At 44.7% G+C, this 16199-nt stretch overlaps 1 protein-coding gene across 1 annotated transcript; it reads right to left on the bottom strand.

The window, feature by feature from the left end:
- Window positions 1-14367: 14367 nt before the first annotated feature.
- Window positions 14368-15253, bottom strand: LOC145821093 (uncharacterized). Its single transcript, XM_082917679.1, has 2 exons — window positions 15161-15253; window positions 14368-14825 (listed from the first exon to the last, which is right to left on the bottom strand). The coding sequence occupies exons 1-2, from the start codon at window positions 15224-15226 to the stop codon at window positions 14538-14540; spliced, it is 354 nt and encodes a 117-aa protein (XP_082773805.1). The 5' UTR covers window positions 15227-15253; the 3' UTR covers window positions 14368-14537.
- Window positions 15254-16199: the final 946 nt, after the last annotated feature.

Consider the following 16199-nt stretch of genomic DNA (forward strand, 5'->3'; position numbering starts at 1 on the left):
GGGAGTGCACCAGTGGCCTGCCGGCCATGAGGAGCTTCTGCCGACCACCCTGCCGGCCAAGAGTAAGCACTGCCGGCCAAGAATGAAGGTCTGCCAGCCAAAAATGGGAAGCTGTCGGCCACTGGTGTGCTGTGACACCAAGCTCCAACAGAGCACAAAATAGAGGAAATGAAGGGTCGCCCAAGGATATGCACACACTATGCCACCCCATATCACCTCAAAACATCAAGGGAGAGGCATAGTCAGATCCAAGACCATCAATCACGCATCTCGATGCATGATGGCCAAAGATCCAACATGTGCAAATTCAATAAATGCATGCACAAATAAACATATAAAGCCTAAAACTCTAAAACATATAAAGCCTTAAGCCATGGCCATGCAAAGCAAGCCTCATAGGGGCAAGGGCATCCAAAATAGTCCCAAGGCAGGTCAAGGTGAGTATAAAAACATGCTTGAACCTGGCCATTACAAACTAGAACAAAAGGCCAAAAACATGAAGCATTCAAAGCTACAAAGGGATATTACCCTACACCTATTAAAACCAAACATGGCATGACTTAACCAATAAAAATCAGAGTTGTGGCATGTCTAAATAAGCCCAAAAACCTACTGAGATGGCATCCCAAAGACCTAAGCATAAAGGCATGCACAATGATCCATTCACGAGGCATAAAACACCAACTCTCGAAGGCATTGAAAGCATGACAAAGGCAGGTGTATGACCATGAAATATGCACTGATATAACACTTAAAATGATGCGAAAGCATGCAAACGTCACAAGTTAAGCATGCAAGCTCGCTCAAAACTCAAGGCTTGTCAAAGCATTTGCTCTATAGCTATACAAAACATGAGTGATATGACCATGACAGCCCAAAACTGTCCTAGAACAACCGAAAATATGAATAAAATCATGCTAGAGCAAAGCCAAAATATGCTAGAATGATGAGCCAAAACATCATACACACAAGCTTAGTAAGCAAGATTTGTTCTACAAGTACATGAGCCACTCAGGAGACTGCCAAACCAACTTTAGATAAAGTTATGAGATGTCAAATGATGATAAAAAAAACCCACTGAAATGGAGCCAATACATGCTAGCAAGACATGTGTGATATCCATGTCCTGTAATATGTTAATTGGTCCTTAATATGAGTATGGTTATGTGTTTAACATGATTTTGTGTGCCATTATGTGAAAATATGTGGTTTTGAATTTCTATATGTTCACCGTAGGAATATCTGTTTGATTATCTGCTTTGGGAATTAAATTGAAGGCCTTATCGGCCACCGAAACCAAAATTGATTATGCCATTGTGATTAGCGTAATTTTTAGACCCTACGGTGAAATTTAATTGGAAATTGATTCGGATCAGATTAAATTGATTTAATTAGTGAATTAGTGCTCTATTATTTCATATTAAAATAATATAACAAGAGGGGCTCTTATATGAGCACTATACACTCAATTTCTCTTCTTTAGCTTGACTTGGCTGATTATAAACTCTAAGGAAAATGAGAGGGTCGGCTATAGAGAGAGAGAGGGTGAAGGAATTGGAGTTTTGGCCTCAAAGCTTGGTGATCTTGAAGGCACACTCAAGAATTTACCATAAATTGTAAGGATTAAGCTCCTAAGTGAGTAATCACCCCTTGGTTCATAAGTTTGAACTTGCGATTTTGTGTATTCAAGCTAGTTAGCTGATCAAGAGTAAGAGTTAACATGATTTAAGTTGGTTTTGTTGATTTGGTAGTCTATATGTATATGCATGTGAAGAATTGTTTTGAAATTGCATGTTTGAGCACAAAATGTATAATCCATGGGAGATTTTGATTAAAGCTCTTATTTTGACCTTCTCTTCATCATCTAAGTTGAGAATGAGAGTAATTTTCCACATGCATGTACAATTCACATGGCTGTATGAGTTGAATGCATGAAATTATTATGTTGGTAATGAATTTGGTGTAAATTGGGACATGCATGTGATTAATTTGTGAAATTGAGCTTCATAATGTTGTGATTTGGTGTTTATACCATGTTAGTACATGTATATGTGATGTTTGAGCCAAAAGAATGCATCTAGAACCTTTGAATGTCGAATTGAAGCTCAAGAACATGTTCTAGATTTTCCAGAATTTTGATTCCCGCTCGAGCGGGGAAACCGCCGCTCGAGCGTGAAATTCGTGTTCCTAGTATTTTCTGCAGACATGGTGTCCGCTCGAGCAGGGAAGTTCACGCTCGAGCGGGGAGCCATGTAGAGAGGCCTTCTGCTCGAGCGCCAGAGTTCGCGATCGAGCGTAAATTTGACATATCTAGTACTTTTGCAGGCCTCAAGGGTTCGCTCGAGCAGGGAAATCCATGCTCGAGCGGGGACCCTGTTTTCTGAAATTTTGAAAAGACATTCTGTGTTTCATTTTCTATTCTCTTTCACTTCCAAGTACTCTTAGGCATGCATTGAGCATTGTAATTGAGTTAAAGAGATAAGAATGAAGCCTAAAGAGGAAAATGTGAATTTAGAACGGAGCGAATTGTTTATGACCCTTTTGTGTTCACGGAATGTGTAGGGTCGAGCTCCATGGCAAACCAACCAACCGATCACTGTGAGTAATATCTTAACAGAGATATCTGAAATATGTTGTTGTCTAATTGCTTACTTCTATGTAAGTTTTATAAGTTCATTGATTCGATTGGTGGACAATGTTTGCTATACCAAATGAGTGGGCCAGAGGCCAGTCTGATCTGAATAATATAATGAATAGGCCAGAGGCCATTTTGGCATGAATGGATAGGCCAGAGGCTGTTTTGACATGAATGGATGGGCCAGAGGCCGTTTTGACATGAATGAATGGGCCGGAGGCCATTTTGACATGAATGAATAGGCCGGAGGCCGTTTTTACATGAATGAATGGGCCAGAGGCCATTTCGACATGAACAAATGAATATGCCAAAGGCCATTTTGTCATCTGAATGGGCCAAAGGCCGTTTTGACACAAATAAAAGTTTGAATGGGCCAAATGCCAGTTTGTTTGGAATCGCAGTCACTTGACCTAAATTGTGTATATATGTTAAATAGAAATATGAATTGGGCCTAAGGCCGTTTGAAGCATGTTGTTCTACATATCGTTTGTATAGCTTCTTTAATTGATATTATTCACTGGGCTTTCGCTCATGCTCATTCATGTGTTTGTAGGTGAGCCAAGAGAAGTCCAAACCCAGCCCTAGTGAAATCTATGTGGAACAACAAAGGTTTTGGGAGAGTCAGCCCTTGTGTCTCACGCACGAGACCTGTCTTCGCTCTTTTGTTATGTATTTATATTCTGTCATGTTGGCGAAGACTTTGCATCTGTTGTATATAGTCGTGATGGGTTGACTTAGACTTATATGATCCTGTATGTACAGAACCTTATGTAGTACATATTTTGTTGTGAGTTATTAATATGCATATGTATGGTTGTTATGATGTGCCATGTAAGCACAGTTCTATGGACAAAGTTTTAAATTGCTTCCGTTTGGCCCCCATTAACTCTGTTAAAATACGCTTGGTTTGGTTCAAGGCCGTAGGTATTCTCTTGATTAGTGGCCGGTTATGTCCTTAACCCACTGGAGCGGGTTCGGGTCATGGCAACATGCTACTTTGATGAGCCACAAATGGGATTACACTACACATACGAGAAGCATGCACAAGGTGACCAAACCAGCCATGGACAGAGTTAAGGCAGGTCCTAAAAGTCACAAAAAAGTGCCTGAACTAAGCCTCAAAAGTATAGGGATACATGCTCCTTTGATAGGCCAATAACTCAAGCAAACAAAGCAAAAAAGAGAGGGGGTCACCCACCCTCTGATTTTAGGCCTCAAAACCACATGCCTACCACTAAAAATCCACTGGATTTCAGTGGCTAAAAGGCCAAACAAAGACTAACTCAAACGCCTTAAAGCATGACACAAAACAAGGCCAAACAAGGCATACAAGAGGGTAGAACACCCTAAACTCCAAAGAGGCCTTAAACATTCATGAAAAGAACTTAAATACATAACTTTTTTTAGTTGAAAGAAAGGCCTAAAGCAATATGCAAGGATGGCAAAATGAGATACAAATAAATGCTAAAAAGGGAAATATACTCACCCTTGAAGCTCAATTTCGAAACCAGTAACCTCAGGGGTCAAAAACCAACTTTCAGTGCTCAAATAACACTCCCAAGAACCTCAGCTCAAAGATGGTGGTGTATCACTACGTGTTGTAGTGCACAAGTGAAAGAAAAAGGGACTTTAGAGCACAAACAAACACAATATAAAGAGAGAGAATGAGAAATATAGGGTGAGAGAGATACAACTCTTCAAAATGTGCTGAACCTCTGTAAGGGAGGGAGACCCTCTCTTTATATAGAGGAAAACAATGCAAAGCTTGTTCAACAAGCTTGGAAAGGGCTTCATCGCTTCATACACATGTATGGAGGAGGGATGAGTGAAAACCAGCTGGCTCAAAAGATCTGGTGTAAAATCTGCTGAGACAAAGGGTTCTGCCGGCCATTAGAGGTGGCCAGCAGTGCCTCATTGATGGCAGGCTTCATCAGTAGCAGGCAGGGGAGAATCCATGGCTAGCAGTGCCAAACAGTGGCCGGTAGTGACCCATGAGAATCGTGATGAAAGGACCAACACATGGTCCAAAAATGGGGCAAAAACGATACAGCGTTTGGAAAGCTCGAACCAGTGATGTTCCACCGCGAAAGTCGAGTACTCGACGAGTAATCAGACTTGTGGTTGGATGTACCTGCAAGCACAACCAAGTCTTGAGGACGGTTAAAAATGGAGTTTCTGCACTAGCAGAATAGTTTAAATAAATTTAAACAAATCAAAACTACGACTCAGACTATGAGTTAAACAAGCAAATTATGAATCAAATCATGCATTTGTACAGTAAATTCAAATGAGCGAAAATTATTGCTTTTCTTTCCCGCTCTTTTCATATTTTTTTCTTTTCTTCTTTTATTTTTGCTTTCTTTTTTTTTCTTCTAATTCTCTTATTTTTTCTTTTCTTTTTTTTAACTCTCCTTTTTTTTTCTTCCTTATTTTCTTTTTCAACTCGCTTATTTTTGGTTTTTTTTCTTACTTCTTTTTCTTTTTTCTTCATTGTCTTTTTTTTTTTTTTCTTTTTTTTTTTTTAACTTTCTTATTTTCAACTCCATAATACAAGAAATAAATAACAAAAAGGAAGAGAGAGGGGGAGAGAACAAAACTTAGTTGTGCTGTCATTGAGAGCCGGCCGGGCCTTAATAAAGCACAGTCGGGCATTGCGATAGCCGGCCAGGCCTCGATAGTGGCAGGGGCCGTTTCGGCCTTTCCTCGCGATTTATTTGTTTAAAACAAATCCAAGCCCTATTTCCTTACATCTTTTCATCCGAAATCCCTTCCTCTCTCTCTCTTTCTAGCTTTCTTCTCTTTCTAGATTTTCTCTTTTCCTTGTATTTCCCAACAAATCTTGCCATTTTTTCTTCGAAACCCTTCATCTTCTCTACATTTTGAACCGATTGGATTTCGATTCGGTCAAGTTTTTAGGTTTCTCATTGTTTTTGCCTTATTTCTCACGAGTTTTCTTGGTTTTGGGGGACTCATTCTCGTGTTTTCCTTTTCCCCTCTCATTTTCTCTCTCCTAGGGTTTAGCCCATTACATTTTCCTTACTTTCACTTCGTTTCCTCCACTCTTCTCCATAGCTACTAACGAAGTTCCCATTTCAGACCCCGCCATTGGTATTGGGGTTTCCGAAGGCACAAACATGGAGGCCGAGGATGCTCCCGCATTGCCTCCCCTCGTTGATAGGCCATTTGACGCGGCCACATACCGACCACGCACACACGCTCCACCGCCGGATCGTATTTTGAGATTCGAGAGCCTCATCCCCGAGATAGATGAGGATATCTTGCTTCAAGAGCCCATGGAGCACTTGTTCACCGATGCCTCCACGGTAAGTAACTTCTCTTTGTTTCAATGCATTGTTGAATCTCACAAGTAGACCACTAGTTCAATGCCATATATTTCCCATTTGCAGGTGATAGCTGTAGACACCCCATTTTTGACCGTCCTCAAGACTTGGACGTCACCGTTTGAACACTCGGTGATTATCCATGTTTGTGTTCGTTTGGAGTTCCCGGAGGTCTCGGCTCGCGCGCCCCGCCTCAGGATCCCCGAACTCGACCGTTTAGTGTCTGGTTTTGCACCAAACACTTGCATCTTGCCTTTGAGAGGCAGAGTGGGGCTTGTAGACCATCCCCACCCTTCACCGGCAGTGGCTAGATGCCACCAGCTAGTTTTTGCTGCCACCGGCAATTTAGTTTGCCGGTCGGCACTATTTGTTGCCGGTCAGCACTTTTTTGTGCCGGTCGGCACTTTGTTTGGCCAAGATGGCATTTTTTGCCGGCCGATTGCTGTTCATCTGCTTTTGCAGATATTTTTGGACAGCTGTATAACTTTTGCTCCCCTCCATACACGTGTATGGAGGGATCTCCCTCTTGGCAAAGCTTGTTTGGTAAGCTTTACAAGAGGCTTATAGAGAGGACTCTCTCTAAGGCAAAAAGGAGAGGCTTAGACATTTTTGAGGGAGAGAAATACAGAGAAGAGCTCTGGTTTTTCTAGGGTTAGGGTTAGATATACACTTTCTATCTCTATTTCCCTCTCATTTTGCACACTAGGTGTTTTGTGCCTTACTATTGCACACAAACACCTAGTGTTTCACCTTCCTCTTGGAGCTGAGGTTCCAAAGAGTGTGTTTTGAGATTTTGGTGTTAGATTCAAGCTCAAGAAGGCCATTGGAGCACCATTGTTGAAGAGGACTACAAGGGTAAGAAACTAGTCCCTTTTTCCCTTATTTTTGCTTTGATTTTATACCTATCTTAGAGCTGTTTTTGTGCTTGTTGTATAACATAAAAAAGTTCTGTTTTTAGGCCCTCTTTATTGTTTATTAAGAGTGTTTTGTTGTTTGAGGGGTGTTGACCACCCTTAGGCCTCAAAAGGCCTCATTTTGAGCCATTTTGTGCTAGCTCCGGGATTTTGGTGTTGAGGTCTCTTCACCACTGAAATCTTGAGGGATTTCAGTGGTGAAGATGATCCTTTGAAGTCCCAAGAAGGAGAGGGCCACCCCCTCTCCTTGTTGTCCTTGAAAAGGGCACATTTTGGCCTTCCTAAGGAAGCCTATGCTTGAGTGTGTGTTGAGTATGTTTGGTTTGTTTTTCATGCTTATATATCCATGATATAACATGATTTAAAGTTGGTTTTGGAACCTTATGCATGTTTAGCATAGTTGCCTTGTAATGCCATGTTTGTGCCTTAACATGATCTAGGTTGTTAGCCTTTGTTGGAGCATGTTTTAGGCTTGCATTTGTGAAGATTATGTGCTTATTTTGCCATGCTTTAGCTCTGTCCATAGTCGTTTGGGCCGATCTTTGCATGCCTTATATGGCTCCTTTGCATTTAGGCTTGTTGGCTTTGAGTATGTGCATGTGTAGCATGCCATCTTTGCATGAATTTGATGAATTGGGATCATCTTGCATGCTATTTCAGTCCCATTTCCATGCTCGTTTGATTGCCTCGCATGCCTCTTTAATGCTTTGAAAGCATGTGTTGCAATGCTCCATGTTTTGGCCATGGTATATGCCTTTGTATTTGGGCCATTTAGATGCCATCTAAGGGGTCCTTTAGGTTTGTTTTAACATGCTAAACCTCTGATTTTGGTCTCTCTTTGCATGCCTTGTTTGGTCTTGCTTAGTGTAGTTCAATGCCTCATTGATTTGCTTTGAACGCTTAGGCCTTTTGGTGCATGTTTTGGCTTGATTTATAACTTGATTTGGCATCATTTTATAAACATAATTTTAGGGTTCATGTTGCATGCTAATTAGTCCATGATCCCTCCTTTCAAGTGTGCTTGAATGTTGTTTGATTCATGCTTAAGTGTTGATCCTTATGTGCATGTGTGTGTGCATGCCATTTAGCCCTCACCTCTTAGCACATTGGCTACTGTTTTAGGCCTTTTTTAGAGCCGCCTAATTCATGTTTAAGTCCATCTTTGCACTCATTTGTATTGCCATATGCATGCTTGTATGCTTGCATGAGTTGATTGCCATGCCATGTTGCATTCCTAGCTTGTATGCCTAGGTTGCATTGCATTTCGCATGCATGCCTTGTTCCTTGAATTGGTGATAGGAATTGGGCCTTATTTGTTTGATTGGTGTGCATACATTTGAAATCAAAGATGCATACTCGGTTCTTTGGGCCACCATGCATGGAAATGCATGATTGGTGGTCCAAGAACCGAGGCACATGTCCCTTTGAGTCATCACAATGATAAGAGACATGGTTGATGCATACATGCCTTGAAATATGCTGCCATGCCTTGTTTTGCCCTTTGTTGCTGTGAGTTGCAGGTTCTGCAGGAATACTCTGCCGACCGGCAGTGTAATGTGCCGACCGGCACATTTTTCTCTGCCGACAGACCCTACTTTGTGCCGATGGCCATACTACACTGCCGGTGGAAGTTTCATTCAGCCGGTGATGATCCCCTCTGTCCAAGGATGTAGTCCTGAGGCTTTGACAGCCTCTAGAGGAGGAAAGGAAGGAAAACAGAGGCAGCTTGCGCATGGTGGCGCGTCTCCCGAGACGCTTTCCTGCTTTAATTAATTTAATTTAATTTGTTAATTAAATTAGTTAATTTGTAATATTAATTAGCTTGCGTAGTTAGTTAATTTATAATATTTATTCGGTCCCTCCGAGCAAGGGCAAATCTGTAATAAGTGTGTGTGGGTGTGTGTATGTCTTCCATCCCCACTTCTTCCTTCCCTTTTATTTACCTGCTTATGATGGTAGATTAGGGCACATTTATTTTAGCATACCTTATGCTATGCATGCGTGCATTCATGCATTTGTTGACATGCATTAGGCTCGGTACATCACGCTAACTGCATTTGTACTTCAATTCCAAATTGAATACGTGCATCAACTGATCGCATTTCATATGCCATGCTTAGGTTAGCCGAGCCTATCTAATTGCATCCTGTATGTGCTGCATTAGCCACTTTTAACATGAACTAGGACATGCATGTTTGCTAACTAGTTTACTGTTTTGGCACGGAGTACGATGTAAGTATTTTTGCTTTAGCATCCAGCATGCGTGTGAGTGTTGCCATGACAGTATGCTTGCCATGCGGCTAAGTGCTTACATGAGATAAACTGCTTGAATGCCTGTGGGTGGAGGTCAAATTGCTTAAATTGGGATAATGCGTTAAAACTGCGATTTTTAAGCCCACTAGATAGTGGCAAAACCATCTTTTTCCAAAAGCCCACTTGAAGGTGGCAAAACCTGCATTTTAGCCTACTTACGAGTAGCAAACCATTTTCAAAACAAACATGAAATGTTTTGTTCCAATTTGGGTGATTTGGTCTATACTTGTTTGCTGTGCGCACAACATAGTAATTCTAGGCTAATAACCGGTTTAAGAACACATAAAGTTTTCAAAAACGGATATCACGGTTAGTAGAGGCCGGTCTTCGGACCGGGCGAAAGGGGGTGCTCATAGCTGACCTTCCCCGATCGTACCCAAGCTCCCGAGCCGAGACAACTCCGGTGATGACGGACATGTGGCCTTCGGCATCGAGTCAGGGTTTCCTAAATTCTCCCATAAAAAAATATTTAGGTGGCGACTCTGTATCTGGCAAAGCAGTCCATGTTTGGCACCACTTTTTCAAAAATCTGTTTCTCAAAACGATTTGCCAGATTTGGACTCTTTGGTTCAGATTAAGAACCATGACACAAATTGAGTCCGAACTGTAGCACGAGGCCCACGCGGGCGCTGTTACAGTTTCTGGCGACTCTGCTGGGGAATTTTAGAGAGCTTGACTCGAACTCGTGATATCCTATTTTGATTTCATTTATGTGTCTCTTTGCATTGCATGTGCATTGGTGCGCCTAGGAACACAGTGTTTGCCATCTGCCATTCCTGAACGGTTTGCTGGAGGCTTGTCTTGTCAAGGCATGTCCATAAGGCTGACCGGCTATGGGCTCTGACAGTATGGGAACACAAACCCCGGTTTTACCGGGGCACCCTTTTTGACCACTCGACCTAGTACATTTTCGGATCCATAGTGACCATTCCAAATTAGGACAGGTTGCTTACCCGATTATAGGTTGTTTGAAACTGCTGTGTGCGTAGTGAAACCCTAGCTCCTGAAAAAATAGGACAGGGAAACCCTACCCCAATATAGGGGTGTTTTGTTCTCTTTACTTGCTATGTGCTTTTAGAGTGTTGCTCTACAGGAACGCACATGTCAGTTTGCAAGTCAGAGTATCTAACCTGGGGACACCAGTATCAGTATCAGTTGTAGGAATCAGTTATCCGCGGGTATCGGTTCAGTTTTCGGGAACAGAAATTTGGGAACAGTGATCAGCAGTAGGGTACAGTTGTTTAGCTACACCCGTGTTTGATCAGTTTGGGCTGAAATGCTGTCTGTTTTTCCTTTCAGTTCAGAGAGTCGCAGAGTTGAAACAGAATAGCCAGTGTCCCCCTTTGCTGAGGCAAGATTTATGGCGGCACAAAGTTCAGAAGAAATTATGGTTATGGCAGCTGTATCGGAGCAGGGGACCGCTCCGCAGAGTGAGGCCAATATCAGTATGTCATACCCGCCTAGGTCGCCCGTTGTGCACCCGGTTTGGGCTCCCCAGTTATACCAGGCTCGTGAGCCCACCACCTTCGAATTGATGGGGATGATAGGCGATCTCCAAAGGTCTGTGGCAGACCTCGCCTATGGAATGTCGGCTTCACCGCCAGCGGCACCGTATGCCGGGAATTTTGTACCACAGGAGCCCCCGCTACTGGGGCGGATTGTGATAGAGCTCAGCCAGCCAGAGGTGACTTCCGGCTATAGCCACGACATGCCAGCACCAACCCAGACCCTCGATCAGGCTGAGGCCAGGGGAAAGGACAAGGCAAAGATAGACGCCGACCCCATTGAACAACTGTTGTGGGCAGTCGAGGCTCTGAAGGCCAGAGGGATGAACAAGCAACAAACATCTGCAATAGTGACCAAAGCTATAGATGATGCTTTCCCCGCTCCAACCAAAGGCGGTTCAAGCCAGGCAGAAAACCGGGATGGGCCCCGTCATGCCCAGACAGTTCCTGTTGTTCCCAACCCTGCACCGGGAAAGGTTCAAAAAGCCAAGGCAGCGCCAGCCGATCCTTTCGCCAGCGCATCTGGCAAGAATCCTCAAACTGCAAAGTACCTGCCCCGAGGGCGCAGGGTCTTTCACGACCTCCACATGCCTTTGTCTAGGGCATTGTTAATATTGGCGAAGAATGGGCATCTTAAGCCTTTGGAGCCCCGGCCGCTCCCGAAGAATCTCCCCGCCACCCATGATGCTACCTTGTACTGCGCGTACCACCAGCAGTCCGGTCACAGCACCGATGGATGTTCCCGCCTTCGTCATGAAGTGCAGGATTTCATTGATAATAAGGTTATCCTACCACCTACCTCAGGCAAGCCCGTCACCACTCAGTTGTTGGATTTCGAGGGCTCAGATACTGCGAGTATGTGAAGTGAACCGCCTGCGGGCAACATTTGGTATATTTTTGGATGAAGCGTTTGGCACGCATTTTTGAGCATCGGTGAAACCGAGTTTTGTAAATCCTGGCTTGGATATCGAGTCAGTCTTTTGTTTTGAGTCTGTCTCTCTGTCTTGAGTAAGTCTTTTTCTGCTTAAGTGGCTGTCTTGTTGTATCGAGTCAGTCCCCGTTGTATATAATACCAGGTGATTCTGGGGTTGTTGCCTCGAACACCGTTTTGTTTTGTAATTATCTGTTTTTGTTTTGAGTCTGTCTCTACCGAGGGGCCAGTTGCACCAACAAAGCCGATTGAAACAGCTGTTGCTATCTCAACCTTCATGCTTGCTTTCAGCATAAGGACCAGAGAATTTGAATGGGCTGACAGTACATCTCGCCTGCTCTCCTGCGCGCCAAACTCATAGCATTAACCTAAGTTTTTCAAAAAAAAAACTTTTGAACACTGCGGTGATGAAAACGAAGGGGAAGGAATTCCTCGGGTTTTGCAAAATTTTGATCATTTTGAGAGAAAGGGAGGCGTGCTGAACCTTTTTATGAATGAAATCATGCTTGTCGGCGTGAGTACTGAGAAGGACCCTGGCCTGATCCAGATTGGTTCCACACTATCTTCGGCGCGAACGATTTGTCGCTTTCTTAAAAACTTTCAAAAGCAAATGTTTTACGCAGCCCTGCGAAGACCTGTGTGGAATCGCTCTTGAGATTGCGCAGCCTAGGATCGCTCTTAGCCTCAAGATTCAACCTATTTGTTTTCCGAATTTGAACCCGTTCAGAATGTTCAGAAAGTTCAACGGACAAACGCCATGAAAGGCCCGCGTGGCCGGTTTCGAAACAGCCCTCGAGCAGAAGGCACCAAGGCCGAATCAGAAGGAGTAGATCTCGCCGGAAGAAGCTCGTAGAGTAACCCTGATGGATTCTCCGCAAATCAGTTCAACAGTCGTTCTCCTGGACACAGAGAGGCTTCAATTCAATTTCAAAAAAAAAGACCATTTGGCATGGACTTGCTACTCTTTTACCCTTTGAGAGGCTCGCTGGGCCGAAAACCCGGAAGGGCGACCCAGGCAAAAGTTAGAGCAAGAGAAAAATACAAAAAGAAAGATTGAAAAAGAAAAAAGCAAGAAAAGAAAAAAAGAAAAGAAAAAGAAACGAACAAAAGAAAATGAAAAGAAGCTCGCAAGGTCGAAAACCCGCATTGGGCGCCTTGGCAAAAGTGAGAGCCAAACAAAGTGAAGGTTAAAATACCCGAGTGGACCTTAACCGGAACTACGTAAGGCTTGATTCCCATGTTTGGGATACGTAGGCAACTTCATCATGAAGTCCAGCCCCCAACGCTTTCATAAGCGTCCCAGTCCATGCAATGGTTTCGACTTCAAAGTCCAGTGGCCAACGCTCTCCAAAGGCGACTGTGTCCATATATTTGTTGTGACCGTCTTCGTCATCGCAGTGTCCAAGAGCTCGACCACCGCCAATGAAGACTGTCTGCGGATTGCTGCGGCACCATCCCAAACAAGGGGCAACTTTCCGTTGCCACAAGCCGTCGTGAGACGCCATTCAAACTAGGGGCAACCTTCCGTTGCCTCCCACTCCCTTCAAACCAGGGGCAATTTTCCATTGCCTCCGATCCGAGGTTGCGCATCTCAAAGGGTAAGTTCCATGCTTGTTGAGCATCAGCTGTTTGAAAAATAGTTTTTGAAATTTTTTTACTGAGGTTGACTATTTTCTCGAAAACTATTTCATTTTCCAAAACTGGACCATTGTCTTGGATCCAAAAAGGAAAACTTTCAGTGCTTGCAGCTTGACTTGCATGCCTTTCAAATCAAAAATCGAACGAGTACGTTAATCCGACTCTCATTTTGATCAAAACTGTTTTAGTAGAAAGCAAAAACGAAAAATGGTTAAAATGATGAACTAGGGGCACAGTTGAGCCAGGCGTTCTGTCTTTTCCCGTCACCGACGTACTTGCCAGAAGAGCGCTCTGCCCGCCAGAAGAAATAGCGGTGAGCTAACGGCATCGGGCGTGAACCCGCAACTTCCTGTTCATCCATCAATCACCCTGGGGAAGGATGAAAAATGAGAGATTGAAGAATAGAGAGGTGTAAGTTGAGAGAAAAGTGAGGAAAAGGGTTTTGAGAGAAAATCCGAGCTTGAGAGCCGAGTGATGTGAGAATCACAAATCAGAAAGGGTGGGAAACAATACCCAGATTGAACTGGCTCCTCGTGGTCCGAGGTCCCCCATCTTCGGTTACGCGTCTGTGTGTCGTGTCTCTTTCATTTGACGGTCTCGTCTTTTGTTTTGAGTCTCTCCCGAGCGTGTCTCGTTGTGTTTTGGTCGAGTGCCTCTTTATTTGAGTCCTTTCCGCTGTGTTCAGTGGTAGGCTCGATATCCCGGTTTGAAAAACCCTCATTTGATTTCAAAAATCATTTATGTTCAGAATGCTGTGCCATTCCCTACATTCGAGCGTGTTTCGACTCCAACCGGTTCCGTCTTTGAGCTCCGTCTTGTCAGATTGGGCTGTTTGTTTGGAATTTGCTGTGTGCATGATGAACCGAATGCTGTACTAAGGGCTGTATACAGATTAATCCCCAACAGAGTAAGGGCCGTGTGTCAAGAATCAGGCAGTGGGTTGCTTGGGTTATTTTGCTATTGGCTGTTTAAGTTATCTGATTATTACAGTGCAAGTGTTCAATTTTCAGACAACCAATCAATTCGATTTACATTGAGGTGTAACATGATGAGATGCGATGCAATGCATGAAATGTGTGAATGTAAACACTTTTTCAGATAAAAAGTCTGTTTCATTTCACCATCTTTTCAAATGCACAAGCTTTGGAAACAAAATCTGCCTATGGCAGTACAAGGTAATCTATCTACCAACAAAAAGAAAAGTACAAAGAGGAAAAGATAGCAAAAATCTGCATCTGTGTCAAGCACTCCGAAGGGCCGTCAGTCTGTCCTGGTCCTCTTCCTGGACGAGGGTCCAGGAGCATCAACAGCGTCGTCATCAGAGCCCGAGCTAGAACCGTCTCCGGTCTCCTCCTCCGATGACCCTGCCTCCGCCTCTGACTCCTCCTCGTCGTCATCATCGTCCGGGGCTGGAGCTCGCGAGCTGCTCCCGACGTGAGTACGCCCACCCCTAGTGCGGGGAAATATCCTGCCCTCCTCGTCTCTCCCCCGAGCAGGGACAGCAGGTCTAGCTGGAGCACCTCCTGCCATGGGAATCTGGAAAGGAGGCTGAAAAAGTGCACAAAAGTGAAATGCATCAGTATACTGTAGACAGTTTATCAGTGCAGAATGCAATGTTAAGTACAGTGTATGAATGCCGTGAGCAGTTTAAAAGTGCAGAATGCAGTATGTGAGTACAGTGTATGAATGCCGTGAGCAGTTTAACAGTGCAGAATGCAGTGTGTGAGTACAGTGTAGGAATGCCATGGGCAGTTTAACAGTGCAGAATGCAGTGTATGCAGTGTATCAGATGCTGCGAGATCAGTATGTCAGGTGTTGTGCCATGCATCAGATTATGCAAAGCAGTGTATGAATGGTTTCAGGCCAGTGTCAGAAGGACATACCGGTATGCTGTAGACAGCCAGGAGGTCAAATGTCCGCTGGAGCATCCCCATCATCGAGGCATTCATCGCCAACGACTGACGGGTGTACCCCGAAGAAGCCTGCAAAAGTGTTAGATGCATTAGTATTCTGTGGAATATCAAGTAAACTGAAATGAAATGACTGTACGAAGTGCAGTAATACGTACCGGCGGAAGGTCGGGGATGTCAGTGAACTCATGCCCAGCCGGTGGAGGGGCGAAGGGGATCTGATAGGTCGCCCCACCCTGCCCCTGGAAAGTCAGCACAGCGGGCAGGGCAGGCCACCCAGCTCCTCGTCCACCCCGCACTCCGCCCCTGCCACGGACCCGGGCCCTCCTCGAAGATCCGGCCCCTACTCCTGCTCCGGCCCCAGCCGCCGATGCTACAGGCCTGGCCCCCTCTGCTCGACGGCCGCTCAAAGGTCGCATCAGGTACGTCCGCACGTACTCCTGATAGTCGCCGGTGCCTCGGAAGCCGGCCTCCTCCCAGCCGATGGAGTAATCATCCAACTGCTCAGTGGTCAGCCCCTCGGTCTCCCTCATCTCTGCAGGAGGGTGAACCGGGACTATCTGCTCAGGTAACCCGCGGGTCTGGCGTAGGAAACGCTCCCCCAGGTACCAAGCCCGACAGACCGGGCCCTCTAGCAGAATCCAGAAACGCGAGGTCTCCTCAGCACCAGGGAACCGACCCCGCATCGCCGACGGCAAGGAAGCCCATGGCCGCCATGTGATCTGAAAGTAACAGACAGTTTATTATCTACTGTTATTGAAATATGCAGTTGGAAAGCGAAGCTTAAAATGAACTGAAAGTAAAGCATACCTCCGTGGGGGTGATGGTATCGAAATATCGGCGGAAGAAGCCGAACGTCTCCCGTGGTCGCCGGGTGCATCCCCCGTCAAAGCGACTCGAGAAAGGAACGGCCGGAGGAGGCTCCGCGACTGGTACGGGTGCAAGCCTAGGAAAATAGGCGTAAACCCACAACTGCAAAACAGATGTCGGTATGACCATCAGATAAATCAGG

This window comes from Camellia sinensis, chromosome 3, assembly GCF_055761805.1.
Source record: "Camellia sinensis isolate YWXY chromosome 3, ASM5576180v1, whole genome shotgun sequence".
In the NCBI taxonomy this organism is placed as follows: Eukaryota; Viridiplantae; Streptophyta; class Magnoliopsida; order Ericales; family Theaceae; genus Camellia; species Camellia sinensis.